At 39.4% G+C, this 20,529-nt stretch overlaps 1 protein-coding gene across 1 annotated transcript in view; it reads left to right on the top strand.

Moving 5' to 3' along the window:
• The first annotated feature begins 55 nt into the window (after window positions 1-55).
• PPP1R21 (protein phosphatase 1 regulatory subunit 21) overlaps window positions 56-20,529 on the top strand; it is a 32,785-nt gene continuing 12,311 nt past the window's right edge. The window contains exons 1-16 of the mRNA XM_014057010.2: window positions 56-200; window positions 1,412-1,480; window positions 2,375-2,521; window positions 2,692-2,793; window positions 4,094-4,258; window positions 4,697-4,755; window positions 6,616-6,710; window positions 6,989-7,041; window positions 8,717-8,866; window positions 9,838-9,939; window positions 10,026-10,114; window positions 11,596-11,732; window positions 12,398-12,490; window positions 12,975-13,102; window positions 14,284-14,436; window positions 15,701-15,793. Coding sequence (XP_013912485.2) covers window positions 141-200; window positions 1,412-1,480; window positions 2,375-2,521; window positions 2,692-2,793; window positions 4,094-4,258; window positions 4,697-4,755; window positions 6,616-6,710; window positions 6,989-7,041; window positions 8,717-8,866; window positions 9,838-9,939; window positions 10,026-10,114; window positions 11,596-11,732; window positions 12,398-12,490; window positions 12,975-13,102; window positions 14,284-14,436; window positions 15,701-15,793 — 1,695 coding nt within the window. The 5' untranslated portion in view covers window positions 56-140. The remainder of the gene's footprint in view (window positions 201-1,411; window positions 1,481-2,374; window positions 2,522-2,691; window positions 2,794-4,093; window positions 4,259-4,696; window positions 4,756-6,615; window positions 6,711-6,988; window positions 7,042-8,716; window positions 8,867-9,837; window positions 9,940-10,025; window positions 10,115-11,595; window positions 11,733-12,397; window positions 12,491-12,974; window positions 13,103-14,283; window positions 14,437-15,700; window positions 15,794-20,529) is intronic.

Here is a 20,529-nt window from a genome sequence, read left to right as displayed (position 1 = left end):
GCCGAGCTGCGCTAGGCGGGGTCGGGATGGGCGATGCTTGACGTTCGCTCCGCCCACACCCGGAAGTACGTCTCCTACAATGGTTGGAGCAGGCGAAGGGGCGCTTTCCGGGTAGCGGCTTCTCGTACACAGGGGCAGTCATGGCGGCAGCTACCGAGCTGCAAGGGAAGTACCAGAAACTAGCGCAGGAATATTCCAAGGTACTGGCACGTGCCAACTCCTCTAAGTACCGAGACCCTGAAAAGTGCCGGTCCGCCGCCAGTGATTTCAGCCTCCTATAATGTGTTCCTTCCTGTCGTTTCTAGGTATCAAGAAAGACTTGGTGCCATTCTCTTTCTGTTTGAAATGTTGAGCCGGCATATCTTTTGTCTCCTCTGTCTGTTGTTTCAATCGAGGAAGGAAACGCAGCTTTTTAGCCAATTCGTTTGCATGCATTCAACGCCCTGATGTTTAAATCAATTCAGGGAGCAACTGGTGTGAAAGATTCTAGCCTGAGGATTTCCTTTTATCTGATTCAGCCTTCTTGTCCTCCACTCCATCATCCCACCTTCATTCCCGTTTAGGGAAGGCTGGGATCGTATAAATAACCTGTTCACATGATAGGAATTGGGAAAGAAAGGTTTGAAGAGCGTTAATACTGTATTGTAAAAAAAAGAGCCAACAACTAGCTTGGGTTAAAATGAAATATGTAGCATTTTATTGAGGGCACAACACTGATATAAAATGTTAATATGTGAATTTTTTAAATTAGAATTTTTATCCAGTCTCTTATATTGTGACTTCACTTGGTGTAGTGATTAAGATACTAGAGCAGAGGTTGGTGAAACCATAACCATAACCAGAATCACTAACCAGTTTTCTCTGGAAAACTGGTGATTCTGTGCCAGTCATAGTCTCTCTCAGCCCAATCTAACTCATATGGTGTTTTTTTGGGGGGGGGGGATAGAAGGTAAGAGCTTTATACTTTAACCGCCTTAAGTTGTAAAAAAATAAAGGTGGGCTATAAATGTAATAAATAATATTAAAAGAATGTACATGCTCATTGATTAATCATAGCACTTTGGGTTATATTTCAAGAACTCTGGTTGGAATCCTTTTACTTCAACACTGCTTGTTTACTGAGACCCTCTTTGGACCAATGCTATTCAATTATATAGATAATTTTCAAATATTTGTTTAGCTATAGGTATACAGGTTTATGGGCCCAAATTATGTTTGTGCAGAAATGCTGTTTCACCTTGGCTGTGAAACAAATTGTTAATTGACGTTTCCAAAGCTTAAATTTGTTTTGGAATATTTCTTTCTTTCTTGGGTATCTGTATTTTGCTAAAAGTGCTTAATATTTTCCTAAAGGATGTCAAAGACCACATTGCTTCATAACTGAGTTAATAATTTATCTCTGTGTTTGCAGCTTCGAGCTCAAAATCAAGTATTGAAAAAGGGTGTAATGGATGAGCAGGCAAACTCAGCAGCTCTAAAGGTATAGCTTAAAAATACTGAATAATAATGTGACTAAAAAATAACATTTCTCAATAGGGCTGGTCATTGTCTACTAGTCGTCTATGATTCTGAGTTAGCTGATGTGTAATGTGTGAAATATTCTTTCATCTTAAAAATAAATTGTATCACAGAGAGTTTTAGTTTAATCTTTGTGAAATCTGTCACCACTTCTTTTGGTAAGATCTCTTGACTTCTTGTGGCAGAATTGGGTTTATAGTGAAAGCTAATCCATGTGGGAGAAATGCTAACTGTCATTCACTTTGGGATGGACAAAAATCACATTTTGATTTTTTGAAGATCTATCACAGAATTGACAACAGTCAAAACAATCTTCTCTTAAATTTCCATATAGAAGCATTTTCATTTGTTGATCTTAATTAAGCTTGTTTTGATTGATACATGGAACCTATTGAAAGTCTGTTTTTTTAAACTCCCACCAAAGTATCAGTAGTAAAAGTGTCAGTGTAGTGTAGTATTAGCCTTAAACAAGAAGTCCCAGATTCAAATCCATATTTGATGGAAGAGTTTACAGAATAACCTTTGGCCAGTCAGGATCTTTTATTCCAATCTGCCTCATAGAATTGTTGTTATGGAGACATTAGACAGACACTCCCATATAAATTACATTGAGGTTTTAAAAAAGAAAAGCAACATGTCAATGCAATAAATATATTTTATATCTATCAAATAAACATTATTTTGATACTTTACTTCCATACAGAAATGATGAATACATCACTTAACTACCTTTAGTAATCTTAGATAAAACACCATGATTCTCTATGGTATTTTGAAGACATTGGATATGACAAGGAATTGTTAAAATCAATCGATGCTAGAATTCAGTGTGATGAAACATTTTATCTTAATACAGGAACAAATGAAAATGAAAGACCAATCACTCAGGAAGCTACAACAGGAAATGGATAGTTTGACTTTTCGAAATCAGCAGTTGGCCAAGAGAGTAGAGCTCCTTCAAGATGAACTTGCATTAAATGAATATAAAGGCAAGAAGAACAAGGTACGTAGTAAACAGGTTTTCTAGCATATTCTATAAATGTAGTAATGTAAATAGTTAAGAATTCTCCCATGTTAGAATTCTTAGCTAACTAATTATTTTATTGTAAAAATCCATGGAAATAATGATATGAAAAGAGCCTTCAGCAAACAAGCATATTTTGTTTTGATTAGAAAAGTGGTGACTCTGTACCTCAGTTGAGTCAAGAACAGAAAAACGTCTTTGGTGAAGATCTTCAAAAAAAGATAGAAGAAAATGAGAGGTTACATATTCAGGTAGGTAGCTCTGTTTAATGCACCATCCAAACACTACATTCTTGACAGAAATTAGTAAGGAAAGAGTGGGGCACTGTTGAGTGAAAAAGTTGTATCCCTCCCCAGTCACACTCACCTGGTCTGAGTAATGTTATTGCAAGTTTATCTTCTTGTTGATTTTAATAAGCTGACAGAATTATTTTTTCCAGGCCCAACAAATACATCTTTCTGAAATAAATGGTTTTGAATGAAAAAAAAGGACCTCAATTGAGTTACATGTCAGCAAGATGGGCTGCGTATAAATTAAATAAATAAAAACCTTAACCAATAAGCTGGGCAAATGGTCTTGAAAGCTTGATTAGGCTTGTGGGTTAGTGTTTCTTCATTCTTAAAATAAAGCAGTTAGAACATGAAACTGAATATAACATCAGGACAACTTAGGCAAAAATGATTCAATTCTACAACCATGCTGTGAAATGATTTGGCTTGTGTCAGTACAGTGATTTTCACTTAACAACCATTTGCTCAGCAACCTATTCTAGTTATGAAGGCGCTGAACAAATGGTACTTATGACCAGTCCTTGATGTTTCAATCGTTGCAATGTCCCTGCAGTCATGAGATTGTGATTTGGGTGCCTGGCAAAATGGCTTGCAGTTATGATGGTCATAGTCACATGATCATAATCTGTAACTAGCTTACAATTCCAATATTGCAGCATCTCATGGGTACATGATCATCATTAGCAACCTTCACTGCCGGCTTCTGAGAAGCAAAATCAATGGGAATACCAACAGGAGGCTGCAGATGGTGCCCACATGCCATTGCGCTTAATAATGTTGCAGTATTTGTTTAACAACGCCAACCAGAAGTGCCAGAATTGCTGTTGCTAAGCAACATGGTCACATGATGTTGCACTTTACAACTGTGTCACTTAGCAATGGAAGTTCTGGACACAGTTGTTCTGGTTAACAGAGAACTATCTGTATAAGTAGCAGGGCATCTTAGAAACACATACCGGTAATTTATGAGATAAATTTATGAGATAAATAGGCAAATTACCATTTCTCTTCATATGTTTTGGAATTATGCCTAGTAAGAAAAATTGTGGTTTCATTTCAGATTTGATTTCTAAATTTCTCTGAATGATGCTGCATATTTCTTTCCAATACTTTAAAGAGTTTAAAAAAATATGTACCATATATACTAAACTATTCCTTCTGTTTCATGGCATTTCCAACATTTATTATGCAATTTGCCTATCCTGGCAGCTATTGACTGAGTTTAATATGTGTGATAACTTTGCTGCCCTTCTCATTTCAGTTCTTTGAGGCAGATGAGCAACATAAGCGCTTAGAAGGTGAGCTGAGAAGCAGACTTGAATTTTTAGAGATGGAGACTGCACAGCATCAAGCTGTGGTGGATGGCCTTACTCGGAAGTATATGGATACAATAGAAAAGCTGCAAAATGATAAAGCCAAGTTAGAAGTAAGTTTAAAGCTATAACTTCCCTGTTGTAGAACTCTGCTCTTTTGATTCAACTAGTGACAGTTTTAGAATTGTATGTTTTAAATTTCAGATGAGACCAGAATGAACCTTGTATCCTTGCATACAGCTTTGGCAACAGGAAGGGCATCTGGCCATTAAACACTCTGCTTGCTCCATTCAGTTGCCCAGACTCCACCACACAAAGGATTATGGGGTTGTTAAAAGATGATGATGATCCTTGCATACAGCTTTTTTGCTCCTTCATTTCTCTCATTCTATGACATTTTCAGTTGTCTAGTTTCCTAAAAAAATATTTGTTGATAGTTTAATTTTTTTTAGTATACGGTGCTCTTTAATGCTAATTTCTGATCTTGGAATAGAATTGATTGTGCAAATATATACTGCTAATTCTGATCTTTCTTCTGCCTTTTCTTTTAGGTCAAATCTCAAAGCCTAGAGAAGGAAGCCAAGGACTGCAGAGGTCGAACAGAAGAGTGGTATGCTTTTGATATTAAGATTAAATACTATTAATGTCTACCTAGAGAAACTTGTTTTTAATTAAATGAGTACTGTTTATTATCACCTTGATCATCAAGCACCAGCATTAAACTTAAATGCATACCTAAGTACATATAGGGTTAGTTTTAAAACTTTGTATATATACCTTTTACTGTTACTGCCTTTTAGTCCTGTACGATTTTTGGGTTGGGTGAGCGTATGCATTGACTTCATGAAGCACACCAAAAATCTACTGCCAAATCAGAGTATGTAAAAATAATATACTAGCATATGAGCTAGTGATAGATAAAACCCTGCTTTTTGCTTTCAGGTGAGTGCTCAAGTTACTGTTGAATCTTTTTGGTCATTGTAATTAAGATCATATTTGTACCTCACAAAACAAAACAAAAACCGTTAAATTGGTCAAAAGTCACTCTGATTTAAGGTCTTGCATTGGTTTTACAGTAATATAACAAGTGACCGAAAAGTACTGCTGTAATGTACTTGAATATATAACTGCTAGGGAGATGCGAATATTTGTATTGTGGCACTGTACTGTTGCACTGCAGTATTGTTGCACTGCTAATACGGATAATCCTCAACTTATAACCACAGTTGAGGCCAAAATTTATGTTGCTAAGCAAGAGAGTTAAGTGAGTTTTGCCCCATATTGCAATCTTTCTTGCCACAGTCATTAAGTGAATCACTGCAGTTAAGTTGGCAACACCATTATTAAATGAATCTGGTTTCCCCATTGACTTTGCTCATCAGAAGACTGCAAAAGGTGATCACATGACCACTGGACACTAACCATCATAACTATGAATCATTGCTAAGCATCTGATCATGAGATGTTACAGTGGTTGAAGGTGTGACAAACGATCATAAGTCACTTTTTTCAGTGCTGTTGTAACTTTGAACAGTCACTAAATGAGCTGTTGTAAATCAAGGATGACCTGTATCGATAATGTCATACTACCATATTTTTTGGAGTATAAGATGCACCTTTTTCCCTCAAAAAAGAGGCTGAAAATCTGGGTGTGTATTATACACTGAATACAGCATTTTTTGCCTCATGAAACCCCTCCCTCTTCACCAAAATGGTTGTGAATAGCTTGTAGGAGGCTTTCAGAGAGCTCCTGGGGGTTGGGGAAGGCAGAAATGAGCAAAAAATGGGCTTTCCCCCCCTCAAATTTGCCCTCCCCACCCCAGCCCACAGGAGCACTCTATAAGTTTCCTAATGCCCTTTTTTTGACGAAAAACGGACCTATTTTCACGAAAAATGGGCCGTTTTTTGTTCGTTTTTGCCCCCCACCCCGGAACACTCTATAAGCCTCCTAAGGGCTGTTCATGCCCTTTTTTTGAAAAAAAAATATGGCCTGTTTTTGCGAAAAATGGGCCATTTTTGGGAGGTTTGCAGAGTGCAAAAAAAATGTATTTTAAAAAATTTGCCTCTTCAAAATCTTGATGCGGCGTATACTCCGAAAAATACGGTACGTTATGACCTAGGCGGTCAAGGAAAGGCAGGCCTCTAGAAAGTCCTTTATTGCTCTCAGTAAGTGTTCCAACAAACAGCCCACTCTACTCGGAAGGCAGTCTCCCTCAGTCCCCCAAACAACAGCCCGTATATTACAAAGAAAATCCATAGAGTAGAAGCACTCTTACAGGGCAAGGTCCTCCAAACTGGGCTCCGATGGGGCCATGACGTACTAATAGCATAATACTAATTAGAACTATATTAATAAAAAGTTTTGATTTCTTAATGAATTGTAATATTGGGAGTATACTTTTTTATTTTATCAACTTTTTAAGAAAATGAACAAAGAATAAAATGTTGATGTTCTATTTTTGTCTCCTAGCCAGCAGCAGCTACAGCATCTTCATAGAGACTTGAGTAGCAGATTGGATGAATCTTTACAAATTATAAGTGAAAAAGTACCTTTCAATGATACAAGTAGGTATTGAATTGAATTGATTGCATTTGCAGTTGAATAAAGGGGAAAATTGTAGAAAATTGAAAAGCTGAGATTGTTTCCTTATTCCAATTTAATAAATGTTTAATTACAAGTATTTATATATTTATTTTATTTTCATTTTAAAATGTGGTTACTGGTACAGGTTGTAAAGATACTATCCACTCTTGGATGATTTATGAACTAACATTTTTTTTTAAAAAAAAGGTGGTCAGAGGAAATATACTTGATTTAATACTGTGAATTGATTATTTTGTAGGATCTAGCCAGTATAATGCTCTGAATGTGCCATTACATAATCGACGCAGGCAAGTGAGTAATACAATTAAGGGTACTTAAATTAAGAAATGTGCATTTCTTTGGCATTTGTGAATCACTGCATATGTGATGCAGATTCTCCATTAAGTATGTTTAAATGATTTCAGATTCTGAGTAATATCTAGTACAGTAGAAATGTTTTTTTAAAAGAAGAGAGACCGGAAACTCTGCTTGATTCCTTTTAAATGAGAAATGAAGTGCAGCAGGACAGCTGCAGGGCAGGAGCACTTAATGCCAGAATTTGTTCCCCCATTTTGAACTGCAGTTTATGGGATTGATCTATTTTCATGAAAAGATAGAAAGTTGTTGAGCTGAACTCAATTTCTGGTGAGTACATTGATAACGTCCATTTGCATTACTCTTGTCTGTTATGTTTTTTCAACTTTCCAGTCTACCCTACATATCTGGCTTTTTCTTATGATCTCTTAACAAAGTATTAATCAGGTCCATGCTACTTATATTTTCGAGATCAAGATTAGCTAGATGCTGTATTTAACTGAAGAATAAATAAATACTGTATCTTGCAGATACGATATTGAGTATAGTTGTTAGATAAGCTCCCCGTTGGGAGAGCGAGTGTGTTCAGAGAAGCATTGTGAGAGTTTTGTTGGAGAACACACAAACCAGCATACAGAGAGACTGCAGTTTAAATAGGCTTTTACTTTCGTGGAAATATAGGTATCAGAGTCCATCAAACACTCCAAGTCATACACGCATAAGACAGTCAGTCATCAGTGTCTTTCAGTTAAGGGATAATCCAAATAACATAGTCCATAAACATATAAACAGTCCGGTACTCAAAGTTTGCTAGCAGTTGCAAAACTTACAATAGCTCACGGCACTTTCTAACAGCCAGCTTCCAAAACACTCAGATCAGATCAGCCCAGCATCTAACAAACAGAGAGCTAACAGTCATTCTGGTTCCCTCTTACGGCCAATTGAGGAAAACAGCAACCAATCACATTTTACAGCATGATTTAAAGAAACAGGTATAGCATTGTTACATGATTTATATATTGCCAACCCAACCGTTAGATTATATTCCTAACAGTAGTGTTGTAAGACTGTCATCTCAAATCAATGGCAAAGTTCTTGTGTCAGCTCCCATTCCACCTCATTTGGGAACAACTCCAATGAAACCTTATGTAACACAATCTACTCTAACATGGAAAGTATCTTCAGAAGAGATATTAGGGAAGGGTGGAAGAGCAAAGTCACTTATACTGTGTTTCCCCAAAAATAAGACAGGTCTTATTTTCTTTTGACCCCTGAAATAAACATTTGGCCTTATTTTCGGGAAAGTCTTATTATTTTTCAGGTGCAGGAGGCAACGGGCATGGTCACCTCATGACTGCTGCTGTGTTGCAATATTTTTGGGGAGGGATTATTTTAGGGGGAGGGATTATTTTAGCGCATGTGCTCAAAAGCCCAATTGGGCTTATTATCCATGGAGGTCTTATTTCCGGGGAAACAGGGTATGATCTACTTTTTGTTTGTATGCTTCTTACATTTAACTCCATGTCTAATTTGACATGCCAATTCTCAATGCTACTGAGCTTTTGTATATCTGGTCTTTTAAATATCATCCTGGCATTTCTATTTTTCAGTTGGGAGTGCTGTTGAATAACAGCTCTTATAAAGTTGTATCTTGGTTCTCTATACTTTACAGTTGAAACTTCGTGATCTTGCTGGTCAAGCTCTGACCTTTATCCAGGATTTAGTGACAGCTCTCCTTAATTTCCACACCTACACTGAGCAGCGAATTCAGATTTTCCCCATTGATTCGGCCACAGATACAATTTCACCATTAAATCAGAAGGTAAAATTATTAGGGGAATTTTATACCATTAAATATAATGAACAGATAAATAACATGCTACTTCTAAGCTTTCTATACCTTGACAAGTACAGTACAACTATGTTTTGGTATAGGATTTTTTGATTTAGGGCTTCTGTTTTTTTGAATTTTATTTCTGAGTTTTCCCTGCACTTGTAGTTTTAAATATGCATATGCCTTTTGAGTTAAAAATAAATATAACCATGGGAAGTATTTGCCCTAAAATAATCAATTTGGTGGGTGATAACTGAGGATACTGTTGTTGATGGAATGCTAAAAGATACTGACTTAAGGATGTGACTACCCAGAAAGTGACTAGAGGTCCAGAAAAGGGCATTTATTAATATTCTAGATGTTTTTTCACTTTCTTACTGAATCACTTGGAGCTTGCTTCATTTAGAAAAGTGTTATTTAAAAGGGAACTTAATAAAAGTTTATAAAGAGGGAAAGAAAAGTGCCTTCCGAATACCCTTCGACTAGAAACAATGTTGAATTTGATGAAACAGTGATCAAACTATGGAAAGCTTTTTTTTCTGTATCAGGAAAAGGTATTGTGTGTAGAGCAAGTTGCCTATTTGTGGTTAGGAATGATTGAAGCTGTGTAATTGATGAAAAATTAAACTCTGTCCTTCAGTAGTTTGACCAAATTAATCTGTGAACCATTAAACCATTTGGCCACAATGAGTCTCTGAAATATTTAAAGGATTGTAATTATTTTCTTTCAACATAAAACTTTTCTAAAATATCTCTGTTGTATAAATAACTTCAATTTTTAAATTGCTTCTGAACAGGTTAGCTGTTCACATACCTTTATACCTTCACATCTCCTTTTCCCCTGTTCCAAGTTGCAGTACAAAATCAACTGCAAAATCTTTCTGATTACCTTAACCCTTGAATGTTAATATAACTAAGATGTTGCAGTAGTGCCAGCTAATAGATCTCATTGCATCCAGTTCTCACAGTATCTTCATGAAAATGCATCCTACATTCGCCCACTGGAGGAAGGAATTCTGCACTTGTTTGAGAGCATCACAGAAGACACCATCACAGTGCTGGTAATATTGTTATTTTGTTGCTATACCTGCTTGTTTAAAGCTTCTTGGTACTAAATATCTAAAACTTCTTTTTTTTTCCTTGCAAGGAAACAACTACGGAATTAAAAACTTTTTCTGACTACTTAACATCTTATGTCTACTTTCTCAGGAAGATTCTTCCTTATCAGTTGAAAAGGTACTATCAAAATTTTCCCCCCAAAAGCAATTTAAATAAAGCAGATACATAGAAAACAAACCCCTTTTCAGATCTTTTTTCCACCAGTTCGGGAGAAGGGCAAGAGGAAACAAGCAAACTTGATTGCGCTTCCTCTTTACAGTGATGTCAATGGTCATAAGGAAGATTAAGCAGGAAATGTGATGCTTGAATACCCATCAGAATCTAATGTGTCAGGGCATGCCCCGTCAAAGTTGCTTTATAATGTCAAATTTTCTTTTTTTTTAAAAGAAATGCATTAATTTGTTTTCTCCAGATGTAATGGTATCTGTACTGGTTGGGAATTCTGATAGTCATAGTTCCATTTGGAGACAGTCAGGTTGGTGAAGGCTGCAATAGTGAGCAATTGGGAGCCATTGTGCACCCTAATGCACTCTTGCTTTCTTTGGATTGGTGCATTTCAGATGCATTGACATCAATGATTTGGATTTATAGGAGATGACCAGGCTGAACCTAACATGTCATAAGTCCCTGTGCACCTGCAAGAGATTTAAGTCCAGCCTACCTTGAATTCTTTTCTTAACTCCTGCACATTGTGCAGTTGCTATTTAAAAAAAGAAAGAACGCAAATTCCATGTTTGGAATTAGTAAGAAACAGTTATGTTTAGCAGTTACCTTTGATTACTATTCTTTTGCAATCTGTGATGAAACTATCCTTTCAGTATTGTGTACAGTTGCTACCACCAAATCTTGAAAACAATATTATTGAACTAAAAATTTGTACAAATGAAGCACCAAAATTATTAGGAGGAGGCTGGAGTATGAAGAAAGACTATAAAAACTCTTTATCTTAAATGAAAGTGGGTAAGGGAAGACAAGAAAGATAGAATTGTATAAATTTATTCATGGCTTAGACAATGTAGCATTTTTAGTTATTCATTGAACCTAAAACAGAAAGATTCAGGGCTCAAGTAGGTAATAAGTTTTCACATCACACATAATTAAATCATTTATAATTAATCATGATTAGTCATAGATTTAATGATAAATAAATTAACTGAAAGAGGAAGGAGTATTAGATATCTTTGCCACCTTGAGTTATTTATGAAAATAATAATGGGATTAAATGATTTTTAAATATCGAATCGAAATTGCTGCTTAGACTTCTGATATTGGTAGTCAATATGAGTGGCTTTGAATGAAGGCTGAAAAAGTTATGGAGGATCAATCTTTCAATGACTACTGATTTTGATGTTTGTTTACTCAGGAGGAGCATGCTTAATTGGAAAGTGATAGTGGAAAGGAGCTATTACTCTTTCAGGCTTTATGCTGTCCAAATCTATGCAATTGTCACCGTGTAATGCAGAATGCAGGACTAGATTGGTTTTATAGCCTGACCCAGCAGGCTCTTCTTATGTTCTTTTTTTTCTACTTTTTTTTAAAAAGTATCAAAGCACCATCATAATACTCACTCTCAAAAACATAAATTCATATGTTCCTAGTTTGGAAGAAGAGTGTGAATCTTCTCTTTGCACAGCTGCATTAAGAGCCATGAATATGAACCTGCAAAATGATATGAAGAAGCTGACGGCAATCTTTGAGAAGCTGCATACATACATTAGTCTTCTAGCCTTACCCAGTAAGTGTGGGCTTTGGACAACAACAATTCAAGATTCAGTGTGGTGTATGAAATGTGACTTATTCAAGAAAGAAGACAGATTCTGAATTCATTCTCTTAATTGACCCAAAGAAGCTGGCCTATACAACATTTGTATCTTTCACTGTAATAACTCACGTAATAGATGAAGGAAAATAATTGAAATCAATCCCATGAAATGATTTGAATTATTTAAAGTAAGATTGATCTAAAACTTCACTAATTTGGGTTCTCACTCAGTTGGGTGATTCTAATTTTGTTTAAATTGTTAATCTGAATGGTAGAAATTTTATTGTGTGCTGACAATTATTAGACAATAAAAATGCAATTAATTTGAATATTTTATAATATAATTCCACATCATATTTTTCAGATGGTTTTTCTGTGCCATCTTAATTCTGCTTAAAAGAAGAAATTTGAACTTGGTATAAATGTAATAAATAAGCAGAAAAAAACTATAATTGGATGTTGCTGCCTTTTGGGCTCATTGATTACACAGTTTAACCAAGTTAGGTCTGTGGTTTATTTCAAAAGAGGTGTTTGATTTGTTTACTCAATACTATTCTGTGTTTCTCTTCCCATTTCATGCTTCTTTAGATATTGTATTTGTCACCAAATTTCAATATATTGCTGTTTATACAATCTAGGCACAAAAGCAGACCACCTGGTTCGAACGAACTTCAACTCTGTGTTTACATGCATTGCTTCAGCTCTTAATGGATTTCATGAAGTTATGAAAGGTGAGACCAATTGAACTTGCTGTGTAGTTCACCTTGATTCAAGGAAATGAGGTGGTGAGGGAAGCAATTACATTAGAAGCTTTTTTTTCTGGCAAGAAAGCCTGTTTAAAAAAACAAAACAAAATTGATTACTGAGCAGCAACATATGGGAGCTGTTGGTCTCCATAATGGTGAGCAGGAAGTAAGATGTATTTTCTTATAAAAATACTCTTGGGTAGAAAAAAGTAAAAGCAATAGCAAGATTTTCAAATGGGATTAGAATGAGAGGTTCAAAGGAATGGAGGCCTTGTGATGTAACAGTTAAGACTGAGAATTTGAAGATTTCCATTTCACTTTCAATCATGAGTATTGACAGGATTTTTGTGGGAATACAATGAAGGAAAATCTCCATGTGAACTCTCTTGAGATGGAATACAAATCTTATAGGTAACGGTGCTGTGATTTATGTGCATAACCGATACATATTAATTTCTTTTGATTTTAGATATTTCTAAGCACTTCAGTCAAAAAGCTACCTTGGAACATGAGCTCCCTATAGCCACTCAGAAACTCATCACTACCAATGATTGTATCTTATCCTCTGTGGTGGCATTAACTAATGTAACAAGCAAGGTAAAGTTTGTTTTCAACTCAAGCAGTGACTTATTTGGAGAGCCAGTAGTGGTGAAAGCTTCAGTTTAGAAACTGGGAGACCTAGAGTTGTAGTCTCACCTTAGGCACAAAAACAGCTGGGTGACCATGGGCCAGTCACTTCCTCTGAACTCTAAGAAGCAGGTAATGGTAACCCACTTCCAAAATCTTGCCAAGAAAACTGCAGTAACTTCAACTGTAGTGTAACCAGGCGTTGACACTAACTTGAAGGCACCAAGGGGAAAAAAAACAAGTTAAAAAAGAGGTTTATCCGTCATCTTGGAGATATATTTAGAACACTATATTATACTGTGACTAGGGCTAATTTTTTGAGAAATACTATTCATGTGGTAAATCCTTAAAAATAGAATATTAAAAATCCTTAAAAATAGAATATAAGTTCAATACATCTAGACTGGAACTTCTACACGTTTACCTAACCCTAACCCCCACTATTGTTATTACTAGTTTCGTTCTTTTAATTAAATGGGATGCTGATGTTGCAAAATCAAACTCTAACATATTTCACAATAGGGACAGGTTGGCTCAGTGGCTAAGATGCTGAGCTTGTCGATCAGAAAGGTCAGCAGTTTAGTAGTTCGAATCCCTAGCACCGCAGAGTGAGCTCTCGTTACTTGCTTCTGCCAACTTAACATTACAAAAGCATGTAAAAATGCAAGTAGAAAAATAGGGACCACCTTTGGTGTGAAGGTAACAGCGTTCTGTGTGCCTTCACCGTTTAGTCATGCTGGTCCCATGACCACGAAGACATCTTCAGACAGTGCTGGCTCTTCAACTTTGAAACGTAGATGAGCACCACCCCCTAGAGTCGGGAATGACTAGCACATATGTGTGAGGGGAACCTTTACCTTTAACATATTTCATAGAAAGTTCAAGGCCCTATGGAGTTTAAAGATACAAAAATGGTTGGTAGGTAACCCAGTGCTGTTTTTGTGTGTCCATGCAGCGTTGTCTTAAAGGAGGCAATGGCCATCTCATCTATTGGCCTTCTGGGATTTGGGTGTTTTGTGACTAGTCACCATCATCTTTTTTGAATTGACAAGCTATCATCTGATTATTTATTTCACTTAGGTTAAACTGTGGTTTAATTTTATATCCAAAGCAGACCAGTATATATCATCCTTTTTTTTGGTTATGTCTAGATTGCGTCATTCTTCTGCAATAATTTAGATAGTTTCACTCTATCATTGAGTTATGGACCTAAAGGAGGAATGGCATTTATCAACCCCCTCTCAGCTGAGTGCATGCTTCAGTATAAGAAGAAAGCAGCTGCCTACATAAAACTTCTGAAGAAGGTTTGTGCTTGTTCACATACAATAGATACACCAACAGCAACTTGGATTCCTTGGGTGGGCTCAAAAAGTCCTTTCATGTGGGACTGAAATATTTTCCTCTTATGAAGAGGTTCTTTGTTAGAGATGGAAACATTTTTGTTACTCAGTGGTATATTAGCTAGTTTGAAGCCGCTTCAGAGATTGCAGAGGCTGAAAATTGATGGATGAGCGTGAGAGTTGTAATAGGCTTCCTGCTGTTAGCCTGTGAGGGAAACTGAAAGAAATTCAGGATTATGCTTAAATTTATAATTGGTAAATTTATGTCTGTTATTAGAATATAAAGTGCTGGATACTAAAACAGATATTCAATTTTTTTATTTAAAAAGTTTTTTAAAAAAATAATTATGTCTTTGTTCATAGTCTACTACTTCAGCTGAAAAGATTCTCAGCTCCTTAAATAGGAGCTCAGCTGCTTATAACAAGACTGTCCCACCCCATGGGTTTACAATATGAAGATCATGATAAAAAGGATAAGGAAAACAGAAATAACACATCACAGGGGAGATTGATGGAAAGAGAAATTTTCACACATGCAAAATATATAAGCACCAGGAAGGATTCAGATCCCTAATCATGTATCTCCTCAGCCTGTTAGTTTGAATTAGTTATAGTACATTCACAGATAAGATAAAATAGGTTGATTAAAAATATTTCTATTTGAATTCTCATGTGTTTTTGTCTTGTGAAGTGCTACAAGGGACATGAAGTCTCACTTGCTATAAATACTAATTTAATGAACGGTGTTTTCATGTTTTGCTTTTAGCTGGATGGAGAAAACTGGCAAGAGTAACACTCTCATTTGTGTTTGTTAGTAGCAAGGAGCTGGAAAAAAAAACACATTTCTCATCTGTGACTTTTATCACTTTGGCCAGCTGTCATTGTATTTTTCCCCCATACAGCCATAATCTCCCCCCTGTTCCCAACATTTCCTGCAGTCTTTGCTATCTTTCTACCGGGTGTAGTTTAATACCATTTCTTTCAGAATAACACCCCTGATTTAATTCATTGCGCTGAGGTACGATTTTATATAGAGGAGAAGCACAAGGAAGGTTTTCCATTTTTGCCAAGTTCCACTGTGGAATGCTAAGAATAATGGCACAGACATCTGCCCTAGAGGATGTGAAAGCATCTGGAATGTCTTTTTTTGTTAACAAGGGGAAAAATGATGAAAAACAAGATATTCTTGCCTAGCCCGGTTCACTAAAAGGTATTTGTTTTATTCCAGACTTGTCCTGATTCAGTGCCTTATGAAGAGGCTTTGGCCAATCGCAGGATTCTTCTGAGTTCCACCGAGAGCAGAGAAGGCCTCGCACAGCAGGTACTCGTGATCTGATATGCAGCCCCTTCAAAATACAGCATATGCACCCATATTTGGGAATTGCACTGGGGAGACATCTTCATTTATTACATGTACTATTAGATATCTAAATGTAGACATCTATAATAAAGGGAGAGTGAACTTGGTTTCTGAACCTCTCCTGCAGTATAAGTTCAGTCCAAATGCAGAATAGCAAACAGATTCTTTTATAACCTTTTCCTCCCCAAACTAGTTTTCTCTGCAAAAGCCCAGTAACACTGTTTTATAATACTTAGACCTGCACTTTGCTTATCTGCTGTTGTACATTACCCTATCTGTATAAAATGTAACAGAGAGAGGGACTTCAAGAAAGGCCTTAAAAACATAGCTATGCCATTGAAGCTGATATAAACCAACAGAATCACCCAAACCACAAGATCGGCAGCAAATAAATTGGATGGATAGATTAGATAGATAGATAGATAGATAGATAGATAGATAGGGATAGATAGATAGATAGATAGATAGATAGATAGATAGATAGATAGATAGATAGATAGATAGATAGATGATTATGTTAGATGCGAATATAGACTGATTCTCCTTCTCTGCCACCCCCTATGCCCAGAGCAGTGGTGGGTTCCGGGCGGTACGGAACCCACTATGGCCATACCGGTAGTAGCTGGGAGAAGCTGCCACCGTACCGGTACTGTGGCTCGTTGGTCCCACCTACCCGCCTGTTGTGGCCCAGCAGGATCCGGTTGGGCTGCTGATGGACTTGGATAGCGAAGAACCATATGAGTCTGCCATGGAAGATGTGGAGGATCCTGTGCAGGGTTCAGACTCAGAGCAGGGACCAGAGAGGCTGTTTGGCCACCAGGAGGAGCCTGAGGCGTAGAGCAGTGGGGAAAATCAGGCAGTTTATCCCTGATGCTCGATTGAGAAAGGCTAAGAAACGCAAGCAGCAACTCCGTAGGCATACTGATAGAAGATAATTAGGCACAGGTGTTTGTGGATGGGCCCCTCCCAAGAGAGTTTATAAGTGAGATATTGGGAGGGGACATTTGCAGGAAACAACCGTTCGAAGTAGCAGTGGAGAAAATCTGTCTGTATTCTAACCGTGTCTGTTCGTTAGGGATTATCTGCGTTGCTTCATTTGAACTATCTGAGTTGCTGCCAAGCGATTCTATTGAATGTGAGTTGTCTGGGCCCTCAGCCAAAGGATTTGTTATCTTCGTAATTAAATAGTGGCAAACAGCCAAGCCTGTGTTCTGGTTTATTCACAGGCCAGGGGGGGGGGTCAGAACACCCACCCACGTTCCATGGCTGTTTATAAGACGGCCGGCCCATTGTGCACGCGCGCACAGTGTGCGGCACCCGTGCGATCTCTGCGTGTTGCAGGGTGGTGGCGTGTGCATGTGCGTGCATTGCACAAGCCCGTCTAGGACACCTGTCCTGTGCACAACATACCGGCTGCACCGGGGTCCGGAACCCACTACTGGCCCAGAGATCAGCAAATGGAAATATGGTACTTCAATGATTTTTTTTTTTTTTTTACTGTTTGCATTTGCTTCATCTAATACCTTCTTTGGGATATTTGTGTAGCTGAAATCAGGCTGTAGTATGAATGTGTACTAGTAGTTCATAGCACTATTATGTATATGAGGTACATAAATTGCCTTTTAAATTCGTTTCAAACTAAAAAGTGTTGGGTTCACTTGTAAACAGCAGTTAAAAGACTGAACATTATTTATGAAATCCTGCTCTAGTTTTCAAGTATAATTCAGTTTGCAGTAATCAGAAGGATTGATTTAAAAAAGGAAATTAGTAAATAGATGGGAATGTACAGTCCAAAATGTACTTCCTGTTGTGGCTTTTGGAGAATAACTTCACACTCTTTCTCAGCTGCAAAACATTATCTAGAGTGAACAATCCATTAACCAAAACTTGTTATAGTTGGGGAAAGAGATCACGCTAATGTACTTGTATCTTAATTAAATCATACTGTTCAAGGTTTTTAAAACAAATAATGTCTTTTTGGTTGTGATTTATAAAATGTTATCTAATCAGCTATTACAAGCATCTGTTTCTTCTGCAGTTGAATTGCTATGGCTTGCGTACACAGCTGTGCAACTTGTTACTATCATATGCTTACTTCTCCTGTGTGCTGCTCCGGGAATCCAATCATGGGTTAACTTAGCCTTCTAGCCTTGAGACTGAGTATGCAAATATCAAAGTTACGCCTCCTCTGACTGGACTTCCGTTTCCTCTCCAGTTCTTATTACTCAGTCAAGCCTACGAGACTTATTTTCAACGCTCTCTTGATTAATTGCTAATATTTCAAGATTAAGGATGAATTTACTTGGTTCACTGTGGATTTCTTGCTGGATTGGAGGTAAAGCGGCAGATTGCTGCCAGCCGATTCCTCCCTCGCTGTTTCCCTTAAAGGGATATCGGATCGCTACAGCTGGAGTGGGGCGTTCTCCGCCTGCCCTCCCTTAACATCAGCGCGCAAGGAAGCTGAGTCTCCCAGCGCTGCTCTCCACGCCGGATAGCACCCGCCCGCGAGCGCGGTCAGATCCGAGGCTTTGGCTTGTCGGAGCGGGTCTCCCCCCCTCCCCGCCTCCCTCCTTTGTGCCCTCGCTGGAGCGGCTGCCGGAGGATTACATGAATCGGCTGTTTGGGAATTTCCCCTGCGGTTCCTTTGAATTTCGCGCCTTTGATGCCGGTGACCTTATTTGGAAGCGCTTTTCACGCATGCGCAGTAACGCCTGGGATGAGAAGGCAGATTTTGCCCGCGCGCTTGAGTTTGCGCACTGCTTCCGCCCCTCCCCTTTCCCTCACTCGAGTTTGCTGACTCAGGGAGGAGGTCGCTTCTCTTGGTCTCTGCTTCCACGTGGCGTTCTTGGCGAGTGCTTTCAATTGCATTCCTTTGTTTCGCTGATTGAGCTCTTTCAAATTCATATCATGGCTGATCAATCGGTATTGCAAGGTACTGTCCGGCCAGTTTCTGAGCCCCGCTCCCCTGGCGAGGGAGGGGCCAGCCCTGGGCCTAGTAGGGCCGCGACCAGGGCCTCTACTAGCAGGCCTCGAGCCTCATCTACTGTTCGGGATAAGTCGCACAAGCGCAAAGACAAGGCCAAGGTTCCCCCCAAGGCATCTGGGGCTCCTATTTCTTCCCCTCCGGTTCTGATTCAGCAACCTGGGTCTCCGGTGAGGGTCGTTGAGCAGGGTTGGTCTCCTGATATTCAGCTTCCCCAGGGCCCTATTCCTGAGGTAGGGGCTTTCGGGCCTCGTTCCCCCCCAATTATTTCGGAGGCTAGTGGGGCTTCTCTTCGTTCACCTCCACGCGCTGGGCCCTCTGCCACGTTCACCCCCACAGCTGCAGGCCTCAGGCCTCTGGAGGGCCAGGATTTGGGCCTTTCTGCTGAATTCTACAGCATGATCTCAGAGGCTATTTCCAGAGGGGTGGATGCGGAATTAGCGCGTAGATCCCAGGTCTCCAGGCCTACTCTGGCCTACTCAGGCCTGGCTCCCCAAGCAGTACAAGGGGATTCTTCCATTCTGCAAACTGATCCTCCTTCCCCTTTACACTCTGTGTTTAGCGCACAATCTCCCTTAGTGGAAGAAGGTGAAATCCAGGATAGGGAACTCTCTGGTGACGAGGGCCTTCCTGTGGACCAGCCTCCGCCCCCTGGGCTTTTCAGGCACACTCTTTTCAAATCCCTGCTATATAAGGCCAAGACTACCACCCACATGGGGGAGGCAATTTCTGCAGAAAGTGCTGCTGTGGGCCTGGATGCCACCGAGCGGCTCTTTGCTGAGCAGGTGGCTCTGCAAGATTTTATTCCATCTCCCAAGCTTTTTCTTGATTTAATCCAAAAGCAGTGGGATGAGCCGACCGCAGTTAAGCCCCCTGGGTCTGGTGATAGGAAGCTTTTCACATCTTCTCCAGAGTTGGAGGCCCTCCTGCAGTTTCCCACAGTGGATGCTCCCATCGCTGCTCTTGCTTCACCGGCGTTAATTCCTTCTGAAATTTCGGAAGGATTGAAGGCCGAGGACCGCAAGGCCGAATCGGTCCTTCGCAAGACCCATCAGGCAGCAGCATGGGCCTTGCGATCAGCCACTGCAGCTTCCTTCTTTAATAGGACTTCTTTAGTTTGGCTGAGACAACTACAGGAAAGGCTGGATCCGGAGGAACTGCGCCTCCATCAGGATGTCACCAAACTGATAGCGGCCCTAGAGTTTTCTGCCGATGCCACCCTTAGCGCGGCAAAGTTTGCATCCCGAGCCGTGGTTTCCAATGTGGCTTCTCGCCGTTTGCTCTGGCTCCGCCACTGGCAAGCTGATATCAAATCCAAGTGGCGTCTAGCATCCACGCCCTTTAAGGGCGGGGCCTTGTTTGGTTCAGTGCTGGATCCCATTCTCATTGAGACTCGGGACAGACGTAGGGTGCTTCCCTCCACAAGTGCCCGTGTGGCCAGAAGGCCACAGCCTTATGGTAGACGGCAGCCCTTTCGGTCTGGGGACTCGGGGTTTACCTCTGCCCCCTATGTCCCCAACTATACCAGGGGGTTCTCCCAGGCACAGGACCGTGGCCAGGACCGAGCCGGGGCCAGAGACAGGGGGCGCCAGCAGAGTCAGGCGCAGAGTAGACGGTCATTCCGAGGAGCGGGCAACCGTTCCTTTCGCAGATACCGCTGACTCGCAGGAGGCAGGGCCCATAGGAGGACGTCTCTTGGCCTTCGCCCACCGGT

Source organism: Thamnophis sirtalis, unplaced genomic scaffold (genome assembly GCF_051295495.1).
Source record: "Thamnophis sirtalis isolate CommonGarterSnake01/CBP01778 unplaced genomic scaffold, rThaSir2_p1.2 scaffold_6, whole genome shotgun sequence".
Classification (NCBI taxonomy): domain Eukaryota; kingdom Metazoa; phylum Chordata; class Lepidosauria; order Squamata; family Natricidae; genus Thamnophis; species Thamnophis sirtalis.
This window is presented reverse-complemented; position numbering and strand designations above follow the sequence as displayed.